Below are 22,162 nucleotides of genomic sequence, written 5' to 3' on the forward strand. Positions count from 1 at the left end.
CAGACCATCCCTACAAAATACATGACGCCGTACTGTAAAGTAATGCACATAATTTTTTCAAACAAAAACTATTAATGCTTTATTAACATTCTACAGCTTTATTCTTCGTGTCTACATATTTATTTTTCAGTGTAGTCATCCTGGCAACAAACACGTTTCTACCAACAGAAGACCAGTTTGCTGATACTGTCACCGTACAATGTTTGATTTTGTTGATGGAGCCACAACCTCACCTCTGCTTACACCACATCATCACTATCAAAGTAAAAGAAGTGGGCTCCTGTCACAACACATCTGGTCCCAGCAAGTGTTGCAAGCCCCCTCTCAGCTGTTAGCAGCACTTGTTCTTGGACTTCAGACTTTCACCAGCACGACGACGGTTTCTGTGCCAGTAATTGGCCCAATGTGTGAGCGAGCAACTAAAACCTCACCAAGCAACACCATCAGCTGGGCAGCGCCACTGTTCTATGAGCTGCCAGCTAGACCTGCCAGTTCTGTGTCTCGAAATGGTACTGCTAAGAGGAGGCTTCTTCCCAGGTGTTATCGCCCTATGCTCCGGCTGACTCCAAGGGTCCTCGATTCAATGAGAGGCATTTACTTGTCCTCGCTAGCAGCCTGGAACTGAACACAGTATACACAGGGCCAGCCAAAAGCTTACAGGCCACCATGCTGACTTCAGGCTTGCCTCACCAAGGCCACATTTGCTACCAGTTGAATCATGCTGAGGCGGTACACCACTGCACTGGTATCCTTAATCGCCACCTGGTTTCTGGGCACAGACATCAACTTCTAGTAGGGAAGCTGTACTTAATAAAGAATGTTGATATTGAATGAGCATTCTTAATTCCATGCTCACCGTGGTATTGGAAGATTCCAATTCTCAGACCCTGCACGTGCTCTTCTGGGACGTTTTAGATGGCATGGTAATCCAGTTTGTTAATTTGAACAAAACACGCCCATGTCAAATGGTATAAAGAAACTGCACGAGTACCACTTAGTAGGTGCTTAGATTCTCATGGAGCTGGAGCATGCACTAAAAAAGTTATACTAATATTAGGACAATCTCCGTGCTAGGACAGGGAGGGGGGGGCGGGGGGGGGGGGGGGAGAGAAATTTGAGTTTAACATCACATTGACAGTGTGGTCATTAGAGTCATGGCATAAGGATGGAGAAGGAAACTGGCCATGCCCTTTTTAAAGGAACCATCCCAGCATTTGCCTGGAACAATGTTAGGAAAAGCACAGGAAATCTAAATCTGGGTGACCAGAAGGGGATTTGAACTGTCATTCTCCTGAATGAAAGTCCAGGCCAGAGCGAGAATTTCTTCTTGCACTTCTATGTTATTTGTTATTTTACATAGTTCTTGACCTGAATCTATGACTATTTCTTTAACTGCCAACTAAGTACCTTTAGCTGACATTCTACACTCAGTGGTAACTCATTGATATACATGACAGAAAAGGAAGTGGTTGAAATATGAAATACTATAAGCAATGACACAATTTATAGTTTCTTCATATGCTGTTACTTTTTGCTGTAAAGGAATTTTTTGCTTCCTAGCACATTATTATTTCCTTTCTGATAATTATTAATCACTTAAAGTAATGATACATTCTCAATCATCTAGCACCTCCACAATAATACTGTGGAACAAAAACATAAGCAAACAATATCGTTAAGTTAACAAGAAAGGTTATCAGTGCGATCTGTTGTTACTAGCTTCATCTATTTCCGCCTTCTTGAGCAGATTGTCTCATTCCTGCACAGCATGCAAAAAATTCACTCTATTGCTCATTCTCAATGACAGTTAAAAGTTTTTCATAGATTATGTCCATTCTGTTTCTTTTGTCTTCCATGTCATGATGATGATGATGATGATGATGATGATGATGATGATGATGATAACTAGTTATTTCAGGAATAACATATTTTCTTATGTGACAATCAGTTTTTGACATTCAATGCTCATTATCAGATGGTTATGAATCATTATTTCATTTTTTATGTAGTAGCTGCATGTTTCACGTTCACTTTCATTTATCCTATTAAAATACAAAGTTATGACTAGTCTCTTAATTCAGTAAGAAACAAACACAACAAGAAGGCTTCAGTCAAGAGGATTTTCCTGATAACTTACCTGAAAAGCTCATTCCCTTTGGCAAGTGTAACAACAAAGCCCAATCACGTCTGTGGAATGCTTCTTGAATCATTCTTTAAAAGTTTGAGAGCAATGGGGTGATGCATTGTGTTGATGAACATACAGTTCATCTGTGAAATGTTGTAGACCGACAGCTATGCACAATTCAAGAGCACTCCACTATCATTTGCCAATTATAAACAATGTCAGATGTATCAGAGGTCTGATCTCATACAATAAATATTGCCCACACAAGGCCACAACCACCATCTGTCTATTAGCAAGCATGATGCATCGTCTCTTGTAATCTCTAATGATGTACTTGTATCTTGCCATCAGTGTCTACCAATGACTATGGTAACTCATCAGTCTAGCTGATATTTATCTGTGCTTCTAGCTTCTAATTAATGATGTCTGATGTTTCTATCCATGCTAATCTATGTACCCAGAGAGATGTGGTGAGTAAATGTAGATGTGGAAGTTAGTCTTGCCTGTACCCCATAGAAAGTAGATGATTTAGATGGTTCTGGACATTATGGCTGTTGCTCACCACTTGTTGTAGAACACTCAATTGGTGAGTGATCTGCTGTATTCTGGTTTGTTCACCTGTTGTTAAAATTTGAAATAGTGAACAATGGCCCCTGATGTTAAAACATTGTTACTTATGCCTGAGTTCCATAACTGCCATAGAGAAGATGTGTCCCACAGTTCAAGTAACTGCCAACATTCAAATGCCAATCCTCCACTCAACTTTCATGCTGACAGCCAATACACTGTCTAAGAATATCTCCGTCATGCGACTCACATTCACCACAGTGATAGGAATGCTCTATCTCACACAATCTCTAAATTAATTGATCATGACTTTATACAACATGTAAAAGGGGAACTCATTTACCTTTTCTAAAAACTGCAAATCTTCCTAATTTCCTTCACACTACATCCATTGCGCAACATGCATGTTTAGTGCCCATACCATAATTTAAATCAAGACTGTGACTGTGTAAGCTTGAAAATTTCACTTTCCTGTCTTTTTTTCAGTGTCAAATAAATACGTGTCATTTTGTGTGTTACATACCAATTGTAAAATTTCACTGTCCTTTCAGACTACATGTTGTTGTTGTTGTTGTTGTGGTCTTCAGTCCAGAGACTGGTTTGATGCAGCTCTCCATGCTACTCTATCCTGTGCAAGCTTCTTCATCTCCCAGTACCTACTGCAGCCTACATCCTTCTGAATCTGCTTAGTGTATTCATCTCTTTTTACCCTCCACGCTGCCCTCCAATACTAAATTGGTGATCCCTCGATGTCTCAGAACATGTCCTACCAACCGATCCCTTCTTCTAGTCAAGTTGTGCCACAAGCTCCTCTTCTCCCCAATTCTATTCAATACCTCCTCATTAGTTATGTGATCTACCCATCTAATCTTCAGCATCCTTCTGTAGCACCACATTTCAAAAGCTTCTATTCTCTTTTGTCCAAACTATTTATCGTCCACGTTTCACTTCCATAGATGGCTACACTCCATACAAATACTTTCAGAAACGACTTCCTGACATTTAAATCTATGCTCGATGTTAACAAATTTTTCTTCTTCAGAAATGCTTTCCTTGCCATTGCCAGTCTACATTTTATATCCTTTCTACTTCGACCATAATCAGTTATTTTGCTCCCCAAATAGCAAAGCTCCTTTACTACTTTAAGTGTCTCATTTCCTACTCTAATTCCCTCAGCATCAACCTACTTAATTCGACTACATTCCATTATCCTCGTTTTGCTTTTGTTGATGTTCATCTTATACCCTCCTTTCAAGACACTGTCCATTCCGTTCAACTGCTCTTCCAAGTCCTTTGCTGTCTCTGACAGAATTACAATGTCATCGGCAAACCTCAAAGTTTTTATTTCTTCTCAATGGATTTTAATACCTACTCCGAACTTTCCTTTTGTTTCCTTTATTGCTTGCTCAATATACACATTGAATAACATCGGGAATAGGCTACAACTCTGTCTCACTCCCTTCCCAACCAATGCTTCTCTTTCATACCCCTCGACTCATACTGTTTAAATTTTAGCTCATACAGGCGCAGTAAACTAATCAAATATGCTGTATAATTTACATTACTGATATATGACTATATTAAAATTAAAACAAAAAATTACTTTGGAAAAAAATTCACATTTAATAAAATTTAAGTACACCACCTCAAAAATTATAGGAACATAGGAAATCTTCCCATTATTAAAGCTCTGAACTGAAACAAGAATGATCAAAGTAAATGCACATTTCTCTTTAGTAATACTGACTACTGTTATGGCAAACCATGTAAGTCATGTTTATCATAGAGATTGTTGCTACGCTTATGTACCTCTTCCATCACATCCAACATTTCAGGTAAAACTAAACTTGCAGCTTCAACTTCCTCTTTGCTTCCACAAACCTGGAAAAATTGATTTACATCCACTTAGTTATATTGTGAAGTAATGCAAAATTTTAAAAGAACTGACATAGACATCAAAACAAAAAGAAGTGAAGTAAAACATATACACACAATTCCATGCTGTGTTAAGTTTTGCACATGTGTTAAATCTGCTAGAAAATTTTCACTTATGTATAAAATCAGGTGGGTAACTGGTTCATTTGTCCAATGCCTTACTGACTCAGTCATCCACACGATGGCTTAGCAACTGATTGTACTTAAGTGGGGTAAGTCTCTTGTTATGTTCTAAATTCAGTACCATTCTAGTACAAAACTGAAATACTGGGTGATACAGTTGAAGCAGGAATATGACACTGGACAGTTTCAGATTATGACAGTCACTAACAGCACATCAGTTTCAGGTGAATTCTGAAATTACTTTACCTTTTTCTTAAATAATAATTACAACATTACTGCAGTAAGAATTCCACTTGAGAATGGGGATACAGACAGAAATTGGTAATGAGAATAAACAAAATTGAAGCATGTACAGTTTGAAGCTTACAAAATGGCATTTATGGAAATTTGTGATTGTTATTTTCTTTCACAGATTCCAACATGTTAAAGTCAGTAGTGCAAAATGTGAACTATTTTTAGTTTGTTTCTATACTTTACTCTTCCATTTCAGAATAAAGTCCATTGTTTACCTGCAGTGAACTGTTTTGCACCATACTGAAATCTTCTGCCAATTACCTTGGCAGTTAATCTTTATTCAATTTATTCCCCTTCTTTAGACTGCTGTCATACAAGAATGCATTAACTGAGGATCCACTGGGGATGAACTCAGCATATGTCTTATTTACTGAAGAAAACATGTTCCAGGATGGGTTTCATGCAGATGGACAGAACTGACATTTTTACTCTAGTGTAGATTTGAAGTGTATTCACTTCAGTGACCTTTTATTTCATTTCAAGAGAGAAGTAAAGTAGCCAGCACACATTTACAATCTTTTTTCCTCAAATTATTCAAGTACTTGAGAGCACTAACCAATCAGTAAATGAGGCATCCTATAGAACACAAGTTCAGTAGTAGCCACAAGCAAAAATTTTGTAGTAATCTGGTTTGCATGTGAACTGGGAATTAACTGTCTTTAAAAATCAGTGTCAGCAAACATAAAAGTATTCACCAATGAGGGAAGTAAATACACTTCCTTACCAGTTGTCACTGCAGATACACCCCATAACTGAACAATGCCTGCCATTTTGAAATCAACTAATATGAAGCTGCTTAGACAAAAATTTTCAATGGATACTGCCCAATTACATCAACTGAAAATAGATCACTGGTTGTACCTATAATGTGAGTGCTACTTGTATTTGACCCCACAGTCAAAATTGTCAATGACATGTTTGTAAGTGCTCCACCAAAAACTTTGCTACAATTTTGGATAGGACATGGAGAGGGCATTGTCATTAACTTTCATCAAATTTTTACTTTTAGGGAAGATATTTTGATTGAATCCTTTTAGCTCTGTGACTCTGCTTTGGAAGTAACACTATGCCAACTGCAAGAACAGAAGAGATTTTTTTCCATTTTTTACCATTGCTGTTTACATACTGCCCTACCCTCTACCTCATTTAACTATGGAAGTAAATGATATGCTTTAATACTGTAAAAAGTACAGCAGTGATAGAATTATTAACAATATTACTTTTACAGCATAGTAGTACTATTCTACAGACCAGTCTGTTAGGTGCTGCTGGCATCCTCCAATAATAACATATGTGACAGATGATGTTGGCCTTCCCTAGTCACAGGGAGGTAGACAAGTAGTACTAGTAGTGGCTGCAGTAAAAGCAGTGTGCTACAATCAATCACTGGTTGGTTGGTTGGTTGGTGTGTGTGTGTGTGTGTGTGTGTGTGTGTGTGTGTGTGTGTGTGTGTGTGTGGAGGGAGGGGGGGGGGTTGAAGGGACCAGACTACAAAGGCCATTGGTCCCTTATTCCACGACCTTGAAACACCCACAAGGAAGGAGGAAAAAAAAAAGCAACAGAGATGACAAGGGACGACACAGAACAAGAAAGAGAGAGACGAAGACCAGAAAAGAGGAATTAAAAGCACACAGAGTTTTACAATGGTTGACCGACCATGGAAACAAAAAAAAGCAAAAGCCAACCACCAAGAGACACACTAAAAACCCCAATCTAAAACCAGAGGCCAAAGTCCAGACGCAACACACAAAAGAGACAAACCCTCAGATTGAGTGATACAAACCCCCTGCACGAATAAAACTCAAAACTAAGCCTGCCATTGCAGCATCATCCGTTAAAAGTGCAGGGAGCATAACAGGCAGCGCAAACGTCCAACAAGAGGTGGACCACTGTCAACACTGATCCACAGCGACATGGAGGCGGGTCCTGGCATTGCAATAAATGACCATGCGTCAGCCAGGTATGGCCAATGCGTAGCCAGCAGAGAACAACTAAGTCATTGTGAGAGGCTCGCATGGAGGAGTGCCACACACCTGCAGACTCCTTGATAGCCCAAAGTTTGTTGGGTGAAGGCAGGGTGCGCCATTCATCACCCCAAGTACCAAGGACTTTCTGCCGCAATACTAACTGGAGATCACATTCCAAAAGGCCAATCTCCAGGGCCAGTTCACTGATAGCCTGTTTGGACAGCCTGTCAACATGTTCATTACTCGGGATGCAGACATGACCCAGGGTCCACACAAAAACCAAGGAGCAGCCGCAAATGGCAAGAGTATGGATGGACTCCTGGATAGCCATTACCAGATGAGAGTGAGGAAAACACTGGTCGATTGCTCGTAAACCACTCAGGGAGTCACTACAGATAACGAAGGACTTCACCTGAGCAGGAGCAGATATACTCTAGGGCACGAGAGATGGCTACCAGCTCTGCAGTAAAAACACTGCAGCCAGCCAGCAATAAGTACTGTTCACAATGATCCCCAAGAGTAATAGCATAACCAACTCAATCAGCAACCATTGAACCATCGGTATAGATCATGCCAGAGCCATGAAATGCGGCAAGGATGGAAAGACAGCATCGGCGGAGGGCCTCAGGAGGGACCGAGTCCTTCAGGCCCTGTGCCAAATCCAGCTGAAGGCATGGGCAGGGCACACACCATGGAGGTATACGTATATGGGCCCAGAAAAGAGGCGGGAGAGGGAAAAACTCAAGCCCAGAGAGAAGAGACCAGACGTGAACCGCAATCGGACACCCTGACCGGGGCCGTCATTCAGGAAGATGGATGACCGAGGTGGGGAACAGGAGACAGTAATTTGCATGCCCGGGCAAGCTACAAACATGTGCAGCATAAGCGGCCAGTAGTCGTTGGTGCCAGATCCACAATGGAGGGACACCAGCCTCCACAAGTATGCTGTTTACAGGGCTTGTGTGGAAAGCTCCAGTTGCGAGTCAGATCCCGCAAAGTAGTATGGAGTCAAGCAACCACAATGCAGAAAGCGATGCCGAACCATAAGCCAGGCTCCCATAATCTCGGCGGGACTGAATCAACGCCTGATACAGACATAGAAGATTAGACCAATCGGCACCCCAGCTGGTGTGACTCTAGCAACGAAGATGGTTAAGATGACGCCAGCACGTTTCTTTAAGCTGCCGAATATGAGGAGCCAAGTCAACCAGGTATCAAAAAGCAAGCCCAAAAACTGATGCCTTTCCACCACGGCAATAGGTTCGCCATCAAGATTAAGCCGTGGTGGCTTAGGGTGAACAGTGTGATGCTGGCAGAAACGCATGACACATGTCTTGGCAACCGAGAGCTGGAAGCTGTGCATGACGGGCCAAGACTGCGCCCTGTGGATAGTGCCCTGTAGTTGCCGTTCAGCAACCGCAATGCCCGTGCAGCTATAGTACAGACAAAAGTCATCAAGCATACAAAGAAGCCAATACGGACGTTCCCACAGCTGCACCTAGCCCATTGATAGCAACTAAGAAGAGGCAGACACTCAAGACAGAGCTTTTCAGGACCCCACACTCCTGGACTAAGGAGGAACTATGGGAGTGACCAACTTGCACGCAGATGGAACAAAGCGACAGAAAATTTTGAATAAAAATCGGGAGCGGGCCCCTAGGATCCCACCCATGAAGCGTGGTGAGGATGTGATGTTGCCATGTTGTATCGTGTGCCTTCCACATGTCAAAATAGATGGCAACCAGATGCTGATGGCGGCAATTGCCATACTGATGGCAGACTCCAGGCAGACCAGATTATCAGTGGCAGAGCAACCCTTATGGAACCCATCCTGAGACGGAGCCAGAAGGCGCCGAGACTCAAGTAGCCAACTCAACCTCCGGCTCACCATGTGTTCGAGCAACTTGCACAGAATGTTGGTGAGGCTAATGGGGCAGTAGCTGTCCACCTCCAGTGGGTTCTTGCCAGGTTTCAACACTGGTATGATAATACTTACCCGCCACTGAGTCAGGAATTCACCCTCAACCCAGATACGGTTGAAAGGCTCGAGGAGGTATCACTGGCAGTCCACCAATAGGTGTTTGAGCATCTGATAGTAGATGCGATCTGGCCTGGGACCCATATCAGGGCAAGCAGCTAGGGCGCTTTGGAATTCCCACTCACTGAATGGAGCATTGTACGATTCGGGGTGGTGTGTATGGAATGAAAGGCTCCTACGTTCCAACCGCTCTTTCAGGGAGCAGAAGGCCAGTGGGTAATTCATAGAAGCAGAACTCTGAGTAAAATGGTCTGTTAAGAGTTCTACAGTCATGTCTGATTCAGTACAGACTGCTCCATTCAGGGAAAGCACAGGGATCTGATATCCATAGAATCGCCTAATCTTGGTCCAAACCTGCAATGGAGAGGTACGGATGCCAATGGTGCAGACATACCTTTCCCAGCACTCCTGCTTCCATCGGCAAATAAGGCGTTGGGCTCAGGCACAAAGCCGCTTACAGGCAATGAGGTGTTCCAGTGATGGGTGCCGCTTATGACGTTGGAGGGCCCGCCTGCGATCTCTTATTGCCTCAGCAATCTCTGGTGACCACCAGGGCACAGTCCACTGCCGAGGGGATCCAGAAGAACAGGGAATTGCAGGTTCTGCTGCAGAAACGATGCCGGTGGTTATCGCAAGAACCACCACATCAATGGCGTCATGAGGAGGAGGCTCAATAGTAGCAATGGAGGCGAATGAGTCTCAGTCAGCTTTATTCAAGACCCATCTTGGGAGGCGACACTGCGGCAGTGACAGAAAGATCGGAAAGTGTTCACTACTGCACAGGTCGTCATGCAAACTCCATTGGACAGGTGGCAGAGGGCCAGGGCTGCAGACTGAAAGGTCAATGGCCGAGTACGTGCCATGCGCCACACTAAAATGTGGCACTGAAATGAGGCACCATTATTTAAGAGAGAAAGGTCGAGCTGTGCCAACACTTTCTCTATGACAGTGCCTCGGCCTGTTACCACCGAACCACCCCATAAAGGGTTATGGGCCTTCAAGTCACCCAGTAACAGAAAGAGAGGTGGCAGTTGGGCTATCAGCACAGCCAATACATGCTGTGGGACATCACCATCTGGTGGAAGATAGATACTGCAGACAGTAGCAGCCTGAGTTGTCCACACCCTAACAGCGACAGCCTCTAAAGGTGTTTGAAGAGGTTCGCACTAGCTGTAAAGAGAGTTAAGGACGTAGACGCAGACTCCACCAGATATCCTCGCATAAGCTGCCCAATTCTTATAATAACCCCGACTGCCACAGAGGACGGGGGTTCGCACTGCCGGAAACAAGTTTCCTGGAAAGCAATACAGAAGAAAGGGTGAAGGCTGATAAGTTGTCGGAGCTCAGCAAGATGGTGGAAAAAACTGCCGCAATTCCATTGGAGGATAATATGATTGTGAGGCTAGGAAGGCATTGAACATTCGATGAGACGGCTTACGCCACAGGGTCACCTGTTGCCACTGACTGAGTTCCTGAGGAAGCGTTATCCGTTGCATCTGAGGGTCCGGTGAGATCCAGGTCCACAGCGGACGTCAGAATCTCCACCTCATTCTTGGATGCAAAGCTTGTAGGTAGTGGTGGGGTGGGTGCCACTGCAAGTTCCTTGGTCTTAGGGGTCTTCTTCTTGGACTGAGTCAGTCTCCGAAACAGAGGAGGATCATGAAGCCCTACAACCAGCTGCTTTTGGGCACTTCAGCCACTGGCGGGCGTCACCTTTCCCACTGGCAGAAACCTGGGAAGGGAGGGACCCAAGGGACCCCTTCTGAGCAAGAGGAGCCAAAGAAGGTGGACGCTTCTCTGGCTTAGAAGTGGGGACGGACTTCCCCAATGGTTCAAAGGGGTGTTGTTCCCAAAGTGGTGGTGCAGGAGTAACAGGGAGGGAATTGCCCCTCCCCCCCCCCCAACCATCAAGGGGGCAGGTGTAGTCTTCCGGCTCTGAGAGGTGACTGGGAAAGGTGGAGCTGGTGAGGCTAGAACAGTTGTAGCAGTGGCATAAGTGGTGGTCATACGAAGAGGATGGAGGTGTTCAAACTTCCTTTTAGCCTCAGTGTAGGTCATTCGGTCCAGGGTCTTGTATTCCATGATTTTCCTCTATTTCTGTAAAATCCTGTAGTCTGGCGAGCAAGGTGAATCATGCTCTCCGCAGTTGACACAGATGGGAGGTGGGGCACATGGATTATCAGGATGTGATGGGTGTCCGCAATCTCAACATGTGAGGCTGGAAGTACAGCAGGAAGACATATGGCCAAACTTCCAGCACTGAAAGCACCACATCGGGGGAGGGATATAGGGCTTGACGTCACAACAGTATACCATCACCTTGACCTTTTCAGGCAATGTATCATCCTCGAAGGCAAAGATGAAGGCACCGGTGGGAACCTGATTATCCCTCGGACCCCGATGAATGCGCCAGACGAAATGAACACCTCACCACTCTAAATTGGCGAGCAGCTTGTCATCAGACAGCAAAAGAAGATCCCTGTGGAATATAATACCCTGGACCATATTTAAGTTCTTATGGGGCATGATGGTAACAGAAACATCCCCCAACTTGGCACAAGCTAGTAATGCCCATGACTGGGCAGATGATGCTGTCTTTATAAAAACTGACCTAGAGTGCATTTTGGACAAGCCCTCCGCTTCCCCAAACTTGTCCTCTAAAGTCTCTACAAAGAGCTGAGGCTTCATCGTCATGAAAGACTCCCCTCTTGTACATACTAGGTACCAGACAAAATAAGCATTGTTTCCAGCCTTAGCCTTTCGTTCCTCTCATGGTGTGGCCAGGGAGGGGAACCATTTGGGGTCAGACATCTGCGCATTGAATTGAGCCCTCAAATGCTTAGAGACTGCTGGTGGTTGGCCACCAGGAAGAGAAGATGTGCCATGCTTCACTGTGTGTCACCCACCCTGATGCCACCCACTCCGACCAAGGGACCTCCCCATGGGCGCCACCCAGCTGCAGCAAGGGCCACCTGGCAGGATGGCCATTGCCGGGAGTCCTGATGCCCCAGGGAGATAGGCATCTACTCCTTGGCATACATGGGGAATTAACAGCACAGGCATCAGCAGAGCGATCCCTGTGTTGTCGGGGCTACAACCAACAAGGTACATGGCGGCCCCACCACAACGGACTGGCTATTGTGTTGGGTATCAGGTGCAAAGAAGTCCATGGTCATCGTCGTGGGCATGCAGAAAGCGAGACTGCATAGTGCATGGTGGAAACCACACCCAGCAATGTATCCTCGTCCAAGAGATGGAGAATGAACCGGACTGCAGTGTGACGATGAGAAAGGGGGCTAAAGATCTCAATGCACTATGGACACGACGTACCATGTAAGGCACCCTTCCCCAATTGGCTCGCTCTTCGGAAAAAATTTTGAAGAATGGAGGTCAAACCCTACAGGGGTCCAACACAGAAGGCCGAAACGTGTGAGAATCCTTTTAGTCACCTCTTACAACAGGCAGGAATACCGCGGGCCTATTCTAACCCCCGGGCCTGCAGGGGGAGCTACAATCATATACAATTAGCTATCAAGACCAAAATAATAGCACATCTGTAAAAAAGATATGATGGAAAGAGAAGGCCCTCAATACGTTGCTGTAAGACGGACTGCCTGCAAAAAATATACAGTAGATTTAACGCTTCACATACTGTTATAGATATTTCAGTAGAAAATACAATTCAAAACAACAACAAAATATTCAATGCAGGGGCCTGTGCTTGACACGAGCTGATACATTTTTTTATTTGCAATTTGATGATATTGTATTACCCATTAACTTAAAACACTCTAAAATGGAAAGCTATGAAATGGGCATTATCTCCTCATGAACCACATGCAACTAGAAGGGGATATTCTTCAAGATGTTCATGTGAACCATTATGAACAGGCATTAAAGAGGATGAACTGCTAATGACCACCATAAAACTATTGCGCAGCTTCCATTAACAGCCAACAGTCTAACCAGTTAAGATTTAAATGTGTAAATGACAGAATCCTAACAGGTACACAGCTGGCAACAGGATACTGTGAATGCAAGAGTGGCAAATGCATCATATACTATTACAACCAACACATAAACCTCAAGAAAGTCTAGTACTGCACTCCAACAGAAGGGACAGTTTACTGGTCCCTGTTGGCTGAAGAAGCAATGTGAATACTATTCCTTCCTTCATCGTATCTGACAGTGTCACCAATTCACCTGATTCATATTTGAGAGTGTGCCAGAGTCTGCAAGAAGGTAATGTGTTCCTGAGTTTGCCAGATAGTGGACGGTGGCCATGCTACTACCAATGGAAATTTGTAATCGGAAAAGCAGAACCTATATAACAATCACTCATCAATTAATTCATGTTTTCCTTTGGTACTACAAAAAAAGCAAAGAAGATAACTTTAACAATAACAAACCGAATAAAGAAAAATTTTTATACATTTAAATCTATATGCTTAACACGAGACTCAGTGTTATGTGTAACAGAGGTTCTATATAATCCTACTGACAGCATTACACAGTCCAGTCATTGAAGGAAAATTTGGGGAAAAAAAAAATCATGTAGCCACAAATTTTTGCTCAGTGGTAGGAGGAAGTGTCAGGAACAACATACTAAAAATCCTAACTGGTGGGGTGTGAGCATCAGGGTGGGGAGTGAAGGTTGAAGGTCATTTTTTTACATTTTCCCAAATAAATCAAAAACTGCAGTTCATAGCAAAAATGCTTTACAGTACAAAATTAAACTACATTAAATTTCCACTAAAACTGATACTGTTCATTTTTTCTCTGGGTCTAATAGTTTCCGTGTTGAAGGGGCAGGGGGGGGGTGGGGGGAATAAATAAATAAATAAATAAAATCGCAGATTATTAAAAATATTGCTCTAACAGTATAAAATTAATCTTTATCTTTAAATAAAGTGGGTTAAAAACAAATATTAAATGTGTGTACCATGTCTATGGGGTAGGAGCATGAGGGAAGGTAGGTCACTGGATTCTGTTCAAGATTTTCCCTCCTCCATAGGTCTGCAAACTGAAGATCGAGCATGTGTTTCCCAATTCTATCTACCCCACTATGTCACAAGAAGCAAATACCCTCCAGAGCATGCCTTATGAATCACTAAAAATGCAGGATTCAGAAATGCCCAGAGGATGTTTATTTTCCACAAAATGCGTTAGTGCTACATGGAGTGCACAGATGAGTGCAAATCACACTAACACAAGAAACACACATGGACAAATCAATGTAAATCTGTGCACACTGTTCTACACTACTAGAAGGGGGTATTGATTCGTAGTTATCCTGTGTAGCAGCTGCAGTGTCCTTCTGGGAAAGGCAATTTCCCCAACTACATGTGCTGTTCCATTTTCAGTTTATGAACAAACTATACCTCCCCATCATTTCCTGTCCAGTTCTCTTACATAAGTACACATAATAACTTCACAGAGATTGTGTTTATATGGTGGAGTTATTTTCAGTTTTTTAATGAGTACTTACTTGCAGTTGTTAATTGAGCTATTATGTAAAAAAGCTCAACAGCTGAAGCTGTTGACTGTCTACCACACTGAACAGGTGGTCCCAAGTATAGCACACTGTCAATATGTATTAAACAAAATTGGTTTCATTTGTCAGCACTATCACTGTCTGGAATACTTTTCGCAGAATGAGGGGTATCAAAAGCATCAACCAAGACTCAGCTGTCACACCTGAAGAGATCCAGAGGCTTAAATTGTACCAATCTACAACAGGAAGAGGTCACCTAGGTGTTACAGGACTTTACATATTTCAACATAAGTCACGCAGTGAATGACAGCACATACTGTTCTGCACCCAAACATGAGCAGTCCCACTCCATGAAATACATCCACAACCATCTTCAAAGATACACCGTGGATGTGTGGTAAGTGGCTCCAATCAGAGCAGCCCACTCTACAAGTGCCAGCACTTCCCAAATGGAAAAGATTTCTGCAGCCTGCCAGTAACACAATTAATGGTGAGAGAAATGCAGTAACTCTCTGGGCATTTATTAATTTAACACAATGTACACAATTACATGGCTTTACAATACACTGTCAACAATAGAAAGCAACAATGTTTCACATTTACCAGTCCAATTCATTTCCCACCACCCCTACATAGATCACTGACAAAATTGCAATCACACAATTCCAAACACTGAGCCACTGTTTACAGGAACATAATGTACATAAAAGTCTACTTAACAGCTGCAAAAAGTACTCATTTAATAAATTGAAAATAGCTCCACTATACAAACACAAGCTCAGTGAGTTATTTTGTCTACTCACATAAGAGAACTGAACAGGAAATGCTGGGGAAGTATAGTCTGTCTGTAAACTGAAAATCAAGTAGCACTTATACTGGGGGACATTGCCTTTCCTGGAAGAACACTACAGCTGCTGTAGAGGATGACTAAGACTCAAGTTCTCCTCTAGCAGCATAGAACACTTTGCAGAGATTTATGTAGTTTCTGTCCATATGTGTTTCTTGTGTTAGTGTTATTAGTAACTGGTATCTTCATTCCTTGTAGTGTTAACCCATTTTCTAGAAAATAAACATCCTATCCCGTGGGCATCACCAGTTATTCAAAAGGCACATTGTAGAGGGTTGTCACACATAATGGGGTAGACAGAGTGGGGATTAACTCCTTGATCTACAATTTGCAGACCTACGAAGGAGCAAAATGCAGGAACACAATACAGCGGCCTACCTTCCCCTGTGCTACTACCCCACAGGTCCTGCCCTTCATCATCCCTGGAACACAATTTATTCCTTAATACAGCTGTACTACACTTAGGCATAGTGCACATATTTAATATTTGTTTTTAATCCACTTCATTTAAAGATAGAGATCAATTTTATAACATTAGGACAATATTTTAATAATCTGCCATTTTTCCATCCCCTCTTACATGATAACCATTAGGCCCAGAGGAAAGCGTAATAGGATCTCTTTTGTACAAAATTCAAAGTAAGTTTAATTTAATGCTGGGAAACATTTTTGCTAAGTGCCGCAATTTTTGAGTTATTCAAGAAAAACCAAAAAAAGTTACCTTTAAGGCCCACCCCACCCCAATGCTCACACCCCACGTACCTTTACTGATCTTCGTTGACTAGGCTAACAAAATTTGTCTGTTTATCATTACGATGCTTTTGTTCTATATACATACGTAGTGTGCATGTTTATGCTAGACGGGAAGGGAGGAGGGAGCCAATGGAGAGACCTACCTTTTGAAGTAATCCCTCTTTTGTTGGCAACACATACATTGCAGCTTTTGCTCCTTTACGAATAAGGAAAGGGTGGAAGTTGCCTAAAGTTTCATCATAAGCACTCTGGCATACTCCAGAAGTTTTGTCTTTATCATTTAGCTCCTTCACTCGTGTCAGGAACAGCCTTATAAAATCTGAAAAAAATACACACATTCTTATTACCAATGTGATACTAAACTGAAAATTTCCAACATTTTCAAGATCAATGCAAGGAATTTCAAAAAATGGTTTGATATAAGATAAAACTAATTATAGTGCCTGAAAAAGAAGTGAAGTAACCACAAGATATAGCCAGATATCAATGCGACTTTGTACATGGTGAGATGAAAAAGTAATTGCAATTTTTTAATTCTGCAAGCTTAATACATCAGATTTTCAAATATTTTTATCTTGTTGGTACACATGTTCCGGATGTATTTTTGCATTTTCATCTGTTTTGAAACTTTAGTTCAGTGTTGACAGTCAAAAAGGTTATACATCTTTTTGAGTGCTTGGCAAATATTTAGTTTCAAAAATGGTGGCTCAAAGAATTTGCACTAAATTTTGCTTGAAAAATTTAATAAAGTGCGGCACCGCATTCAAAATGATGACAGTTGCTTTTTGTGAATCCACTATGAGTAAGACAAAAGTTTATGAGTGATATAAAAATTTCAAAGAGGGTCGAGAAGACACTGAAGAAAATGACCACCCTGGGTGCTTTAGCACATCAATTATTGATGACAATGTGGAAGAAGTAAAGAAAATGGTTCCGCAAGATCGATGAATCACCATCAGAGACGTTGCTGATGATGTCGGCATATGCTTTGGCTCATGCCAATCAATTGTTTTTAAATGTTTTGGGCAGGAAACATGTAGCAGCAAGTTCTTTCCAGAATTGTTGAATTTTGACCTAAAATGATGTCGCATAGACATTACTCAAGAATTGCTGAATGAAGTCGACAACAATCCAGAACTTCTAAAGGAGGTTATAACAGGTGATGAAACATCTGTATACAGGTATGACGTCAAAACCAAGGCCCAGTTGAAACTACCTTAAGAGCCAGGACCGAAAAAAATTCAACAAGTACTATCACACATAAAGATTCTTCTCAACATTTTCTTCTATTACAATGGGATAGTGTATCATGAGTTCCTGCCTTATGGTTGTAGAAATACTACCTGGAAGTTATGCACCATTTACATGAAGAGATCTGAAGAAAGTGACCAGAATTGTGGCAAAACCACTCGTGGACATCATATCAAGATAACGCTCCTGCTCACACCTCAATACTTGTTTGTGAATTTTTGCCTCAGCCACTGTATTCACCAGACATCAATCCTTGCAACTTCTTTCTATTCCTGAGGCTGAAGCGAACCATGAAAGAACATCATTTTTCCACCACTGATGAGATAAACAGAATCACTGAAGGAACTGGATACCATAACAAAAAGTGAGTTCCGGAAATGCTTCCAAGACTGGAAAAAGCGCTGGCACAAGTGTATCATATCTGAGGCAGATTACTCTGCAGGGGACAAAATTTATGTTGATGAATAAATAAAGAATCTTTAAGAAAAAAATTCCTGCTACTTTTCTATCACACTTCGCACATTAGTGGATATATAAATGATTAGGGTTGCAATTCTCTGTGAGAGCAAGAATGGCCACCAGAGTGCATAAGTGTTGTTACCAGGCCTAGTAGGGTATGTATGGAGCATGAACAGTCAGACGATGTGTGGTCACTGTGATGGAAATGGAGATGCTGTGTAGTAATGTGAGACAGTGTTATCAGCACTTGCACACTTTGACAGGTTTCTCATTATGGGTCTCCATTTGCCCAGCTGGTCACATTGTCCAATACCCAGATTTGTGAGGCATTATGATGTGACAGTGGCAAGGTGTTGGATTGCATGGTAATGTGGGGACAGTTATACTTCAAGTCAAGGCACCGGTCAAAATGTCTGATCATCACAAGGTACGACTGCCATATTGTGCGACAAGCACAAACTAACTACTTCACATCTGCACATTTCATCCAACTAATGGACTCCCTGCAACATTCCATATCATCCTGCACTGTTGGTCAGAACTAGCAGCAGGCGGCCTAAGGAATTACACACCCATGCAGTCTGTCATTACCACAACATAAATGACTGAGTTTGGAGTGGTGTCGTGACAGGGAAGCATGGACTGCTGATGAATGGTTTCACACTGTGTTCAGTGATGAACTTTGATCCTACACTATCCAGGATGATAATTGTTATAAGTACATCAGCAACCTGGAAAGAGGTCCCATTCTTCTAAGGTTTTCGAGAGGACAACGATGTTACTCCTGGCATCACAATGTAAGCAGCCATCAAGTGTGATTTCAGGTCATAGCTGGGAGTATCTGAGGGAACTCTGATGGCACAACAGTATGTCACACACAGATAGTATCCCCATGTGTTCTCTCTCGTGTAACAGTACCACGGCAACCCTTTTCAACAGGACAATGCTCGTCCACACATGGCACGTGTCTCTATGAACTGTCTGCATGATGAGGTACTCCCACCACTAGTAAGACCCCATATCTGTCCCTGTTAGAAGATTTGTGGGACAAGCTTGAATGTCAAGTCCATCCCAGTACCAGTATCCAGGATGTCAAGGGCCAGTTACAACACATGTTGCCTCAGGAGAGAATGCAACAGCTTTATGACGCCATTCTGACCTGAATCAGTTCATGCATGCTGACCAGAAGGGTCAGTGGGTTTTTTACTGCCAAGTTCTTTGTAAATTTGACTCAGTTTTGTAATCACTGCAATAACATCACATACCATCTAGAGCTGTGAAGTTTTCTTTTTTTTGTTCTCTCCTCTCCTCCTGTGTGCTTCATAATTTTTGTCAGGCAGTGTGTTTCATTGTTGTTCAGTGTGTTTCATTGTTGTTCAACATATTTCAGCTGGCTGGTTACATTTCTTCAAATCAAAGACCAGCACAGACGTCTACGAAAACTTTCCAATAACAGTTAACAACTAGAAATAGAAGCAGAAGGCAGGAATACTGAATATATAGGATGACTACAGATTTCTAAGTCTGTCAGTCATTCAACACTACGAAAACTGAAAATATGAAAACTAGAAACAAAAATGTTATTGCAGCTAAAAACATGCACCCTTCAGTTACTGATTTCACATTTCAGCTCATGCTACTCCAATCAAGCAACTCTTGGTACATAACTCATTTCTTCTCATAAACAGAGGAATCAGAAGCTGTTACTTAAAGGCTTTTTTTTTTTTTTGGCGTTGCTTCCGCATTTGGATAAAAATTTCATATTTGTTGTTGTTGTTGTTGTGGTCTTCAGTCCTGAGACTGGTTTGATGCAGCTCTCCATGGTACTCTATCCTGTGGAGTAATTGAGTATGCTGCATTATTAAAATGGACAAAAAGCAATCCCTTGGTTTTCCTTCTCCTAGTTGGAAACAAAGATGTGTAAATAAAGTTCAAAAGTATATCTAAAAACAAATAAGATGTGACTTACCAAACTAAAGCGCTGGCAGGTCGATAGACACACAAACAAACACAAACATACACACAAAATTCAAGCTTTCGCAACCAACGGTTGTGTGTGTGTATGTGCGGTTGGATATGGGTGTGTGTGCGCGAGTGTATACCTGTCCTTTTTTCCCCCCTAAGGTAAGTCTTTCCGCTCCCAGGATTGGAATGACTCCTTACCCTCTCCCTTAAAACCCACATCCTTTCGTCTTTCCCCTCTCCTTCCCTCTTTCCTGATGAAGCAACCGTTGGTTGCGAAAGCTTGAATTTTGTGTGTATGTTTGTGTTTGTTTGTGTGTCTATCGACCTGCCAGCGCTTTCGTTTGGTAAGTCACATCATCTTTGTTTTTAGATATATTTTTCCCACGTGGAATGTTTCCCTCTATTATATCCATAGTTCAAAAGTATATTATACAATATCCTCTAGTTTTTTATGTATATATAAGAGATTTGTAGCTCAAAGGTTTGTGTTAATTCAATTTCGTTTCTTCCTCAGATACTATGATGTGAAAACCAAGCATCTGAATTAAAATAAGATTGCATTTGTTTATTCTTTAAACTTATTTTCTTGAATATATTCCCGTATCCAGTGAAGTCTTGACAAGACGATAAATTGAAGAATGAGCATGCTGACTACAGCAACTAGGCAATAAAGTTCAATCCTATATTACACAAACAAGTAAACTGAGAAATATCATCACCCTATATTAAATACTTATCCAGGACACAAGCTTGAGGTGGCAGTACAGAAATGTACAAAAAGTAACAAACACATACATTCATGATTATAAAGATACACAGGATAAAACTGGAAATATATGTGTATTAGTAACTTACTCGTCCATTTATTTTACAACTGTGTGGCATATGTTCACTTAATACAAGGAAAACTAAAGTAATACATAGAGAAATACAAATATACACACATTCAGTCATGAGAACACAAGGAAAGATGCGTAACTCTAAGGCCATGGCTGTGTTGAAGGAACCTTCTCAGCATTTGTCCGAAGTTATTTAGAGAAACCCAAATCTGGATGGTTGGACAGATTATGAGCCCTGATTCTCCCAAATCTGAGACCAGTGTTGAAACAAATTACCTCACTCTGTTATATGCAACATGCAGTTCTCTTATGTTTGTACATACTTGGAACGAGTTAGCCCAATAATATAAAACATAATTACACAATGTTCATTTAGTCCAATATAATGGGTATTTCATGGCTGAGCTTCCAACTTAATAAATCATTCAGTGGTCAAGTGCTACTTGAATTATGGAATAAAAAGAGTGAGGAAATACTGAACAGAAAATTATAGCAGAGTTTGCCATCATTAGCAATTTTTCAGCTGAAAAGTCAAGGAGGGAAATGTATTTATTCTTCACGTCACACACTTATTGTCAAGGGGAAGAAAAGAAGGAAGATTATGATTTGACACTCAATCAATGGCAAGGGCATTAAAGACATATCACAAGCTTGGAGTAGGAGAAGGATGGGAGGCCATAATACTGCTTTGATCACTGCAGGAGCAGTTTTTGTATTCGTCACACTTCCAGATGGTTTGAAAATGGACACCATTGTCCAAAATCTGTCATCATCAATAAATAGAAAAGACACGACTCCGTGCAACTTATGACAGAGGTACAACCGTTTATTTCAAATTGTTGTTGTGGTCTTCAGTACAGAGACTGGTTTGATGCCGCTCTCCGTGCTACTCTATCCTGTGCAAGCTTCTTCATCTCCCAGTACCTACTGCAACCTACATCCTTCTGAATCTGTTTAGTGTATTCATCTCTTGGTCTCCCTCTACGATTTTTACCCTCCACGCTGCCCTCCAATGCTAAATTTGTGATCCCTTGATGCCTCAGAACATGTCCTACCAACCGATCCCTTCTTCTAGTCAAATTGTGCCACAAACTTCTCTTCTCCCCAATCCTATTCAATACCTCCTCATTAGTTACGTGATCTACCCACCTTATCTTCAGCATTCTTCTGTAGCACCACATTTCGAAAGCTTCTATTCTCTTCTTGTCCAAACTATTTATCGTCCATGTTTCACTTCCATACATGGCTACACTCCATACAAATACTTTCAGAAAAGACATCCTGACACTTAAATCTATACTTGATGTTAACAAATTTCTCTTCTTCGAAAATGCTTTCCTTCCCATTGCCAGGCTACATTTTATATCTCCTCTACTCCGACCGTCCTCACTTATTTTGTTTCCCAAATAGCAAAACTCTTTTACTACTTCAAGCGTCTCATTTCCTAATCTAATACCCTCAGCATCACCCGATTTAATTCGACTACATTCCATTATCCTCGTTTT

The 22,162-nt window shown here is 41.9% G+C and overlaps 1 protein-coding gene across 1 annotated transcript in view; it reads right to left on the reverse strand.

Moving 5' to 3' along the window:
- Positions 1-4,291: 4,291 nt before the first annotated feature.
- The window catches only part of LOC126249762 (ceramide-1-phosphate transfer protein), a 42,419-nt gene continuing 24,548 nt past the window's right edge, over positions 4,292-22,162 (reverse strand). Inside the window, exons 3-4 of the mRNA XM_049951452.1 lie at positions 16,287-16,462; positions 4,292-4,573 (exon numbers count right to left, since the gene is read on the reverse strand). Of these exons, the coding sequence (XP_049807409.1) occupies positions 4,445-4,573; positions 16,287-16,462 (305 nt within the window). The 3' untranslated portion in view covers positions 4,292-4,444. The remainder of the gene's footprint in view (positions 4,574-16,286; positions 16,463-22,162) is intronic.

This window comes from Schistocerca nitens, chromosome 3, assembly GCF_023898315.1.
Source record: "Schistocerca nitens isolate TAMUIC-IGC-003100 chromosome 3, iqSchNite1.1, whole genome shotgun sequence".
NCBI lineage: Eukaryota > Metazoa > Arthropoda > Insecta > Orthoptera > Acrididae > Schistocerca > Schistocerca nitens.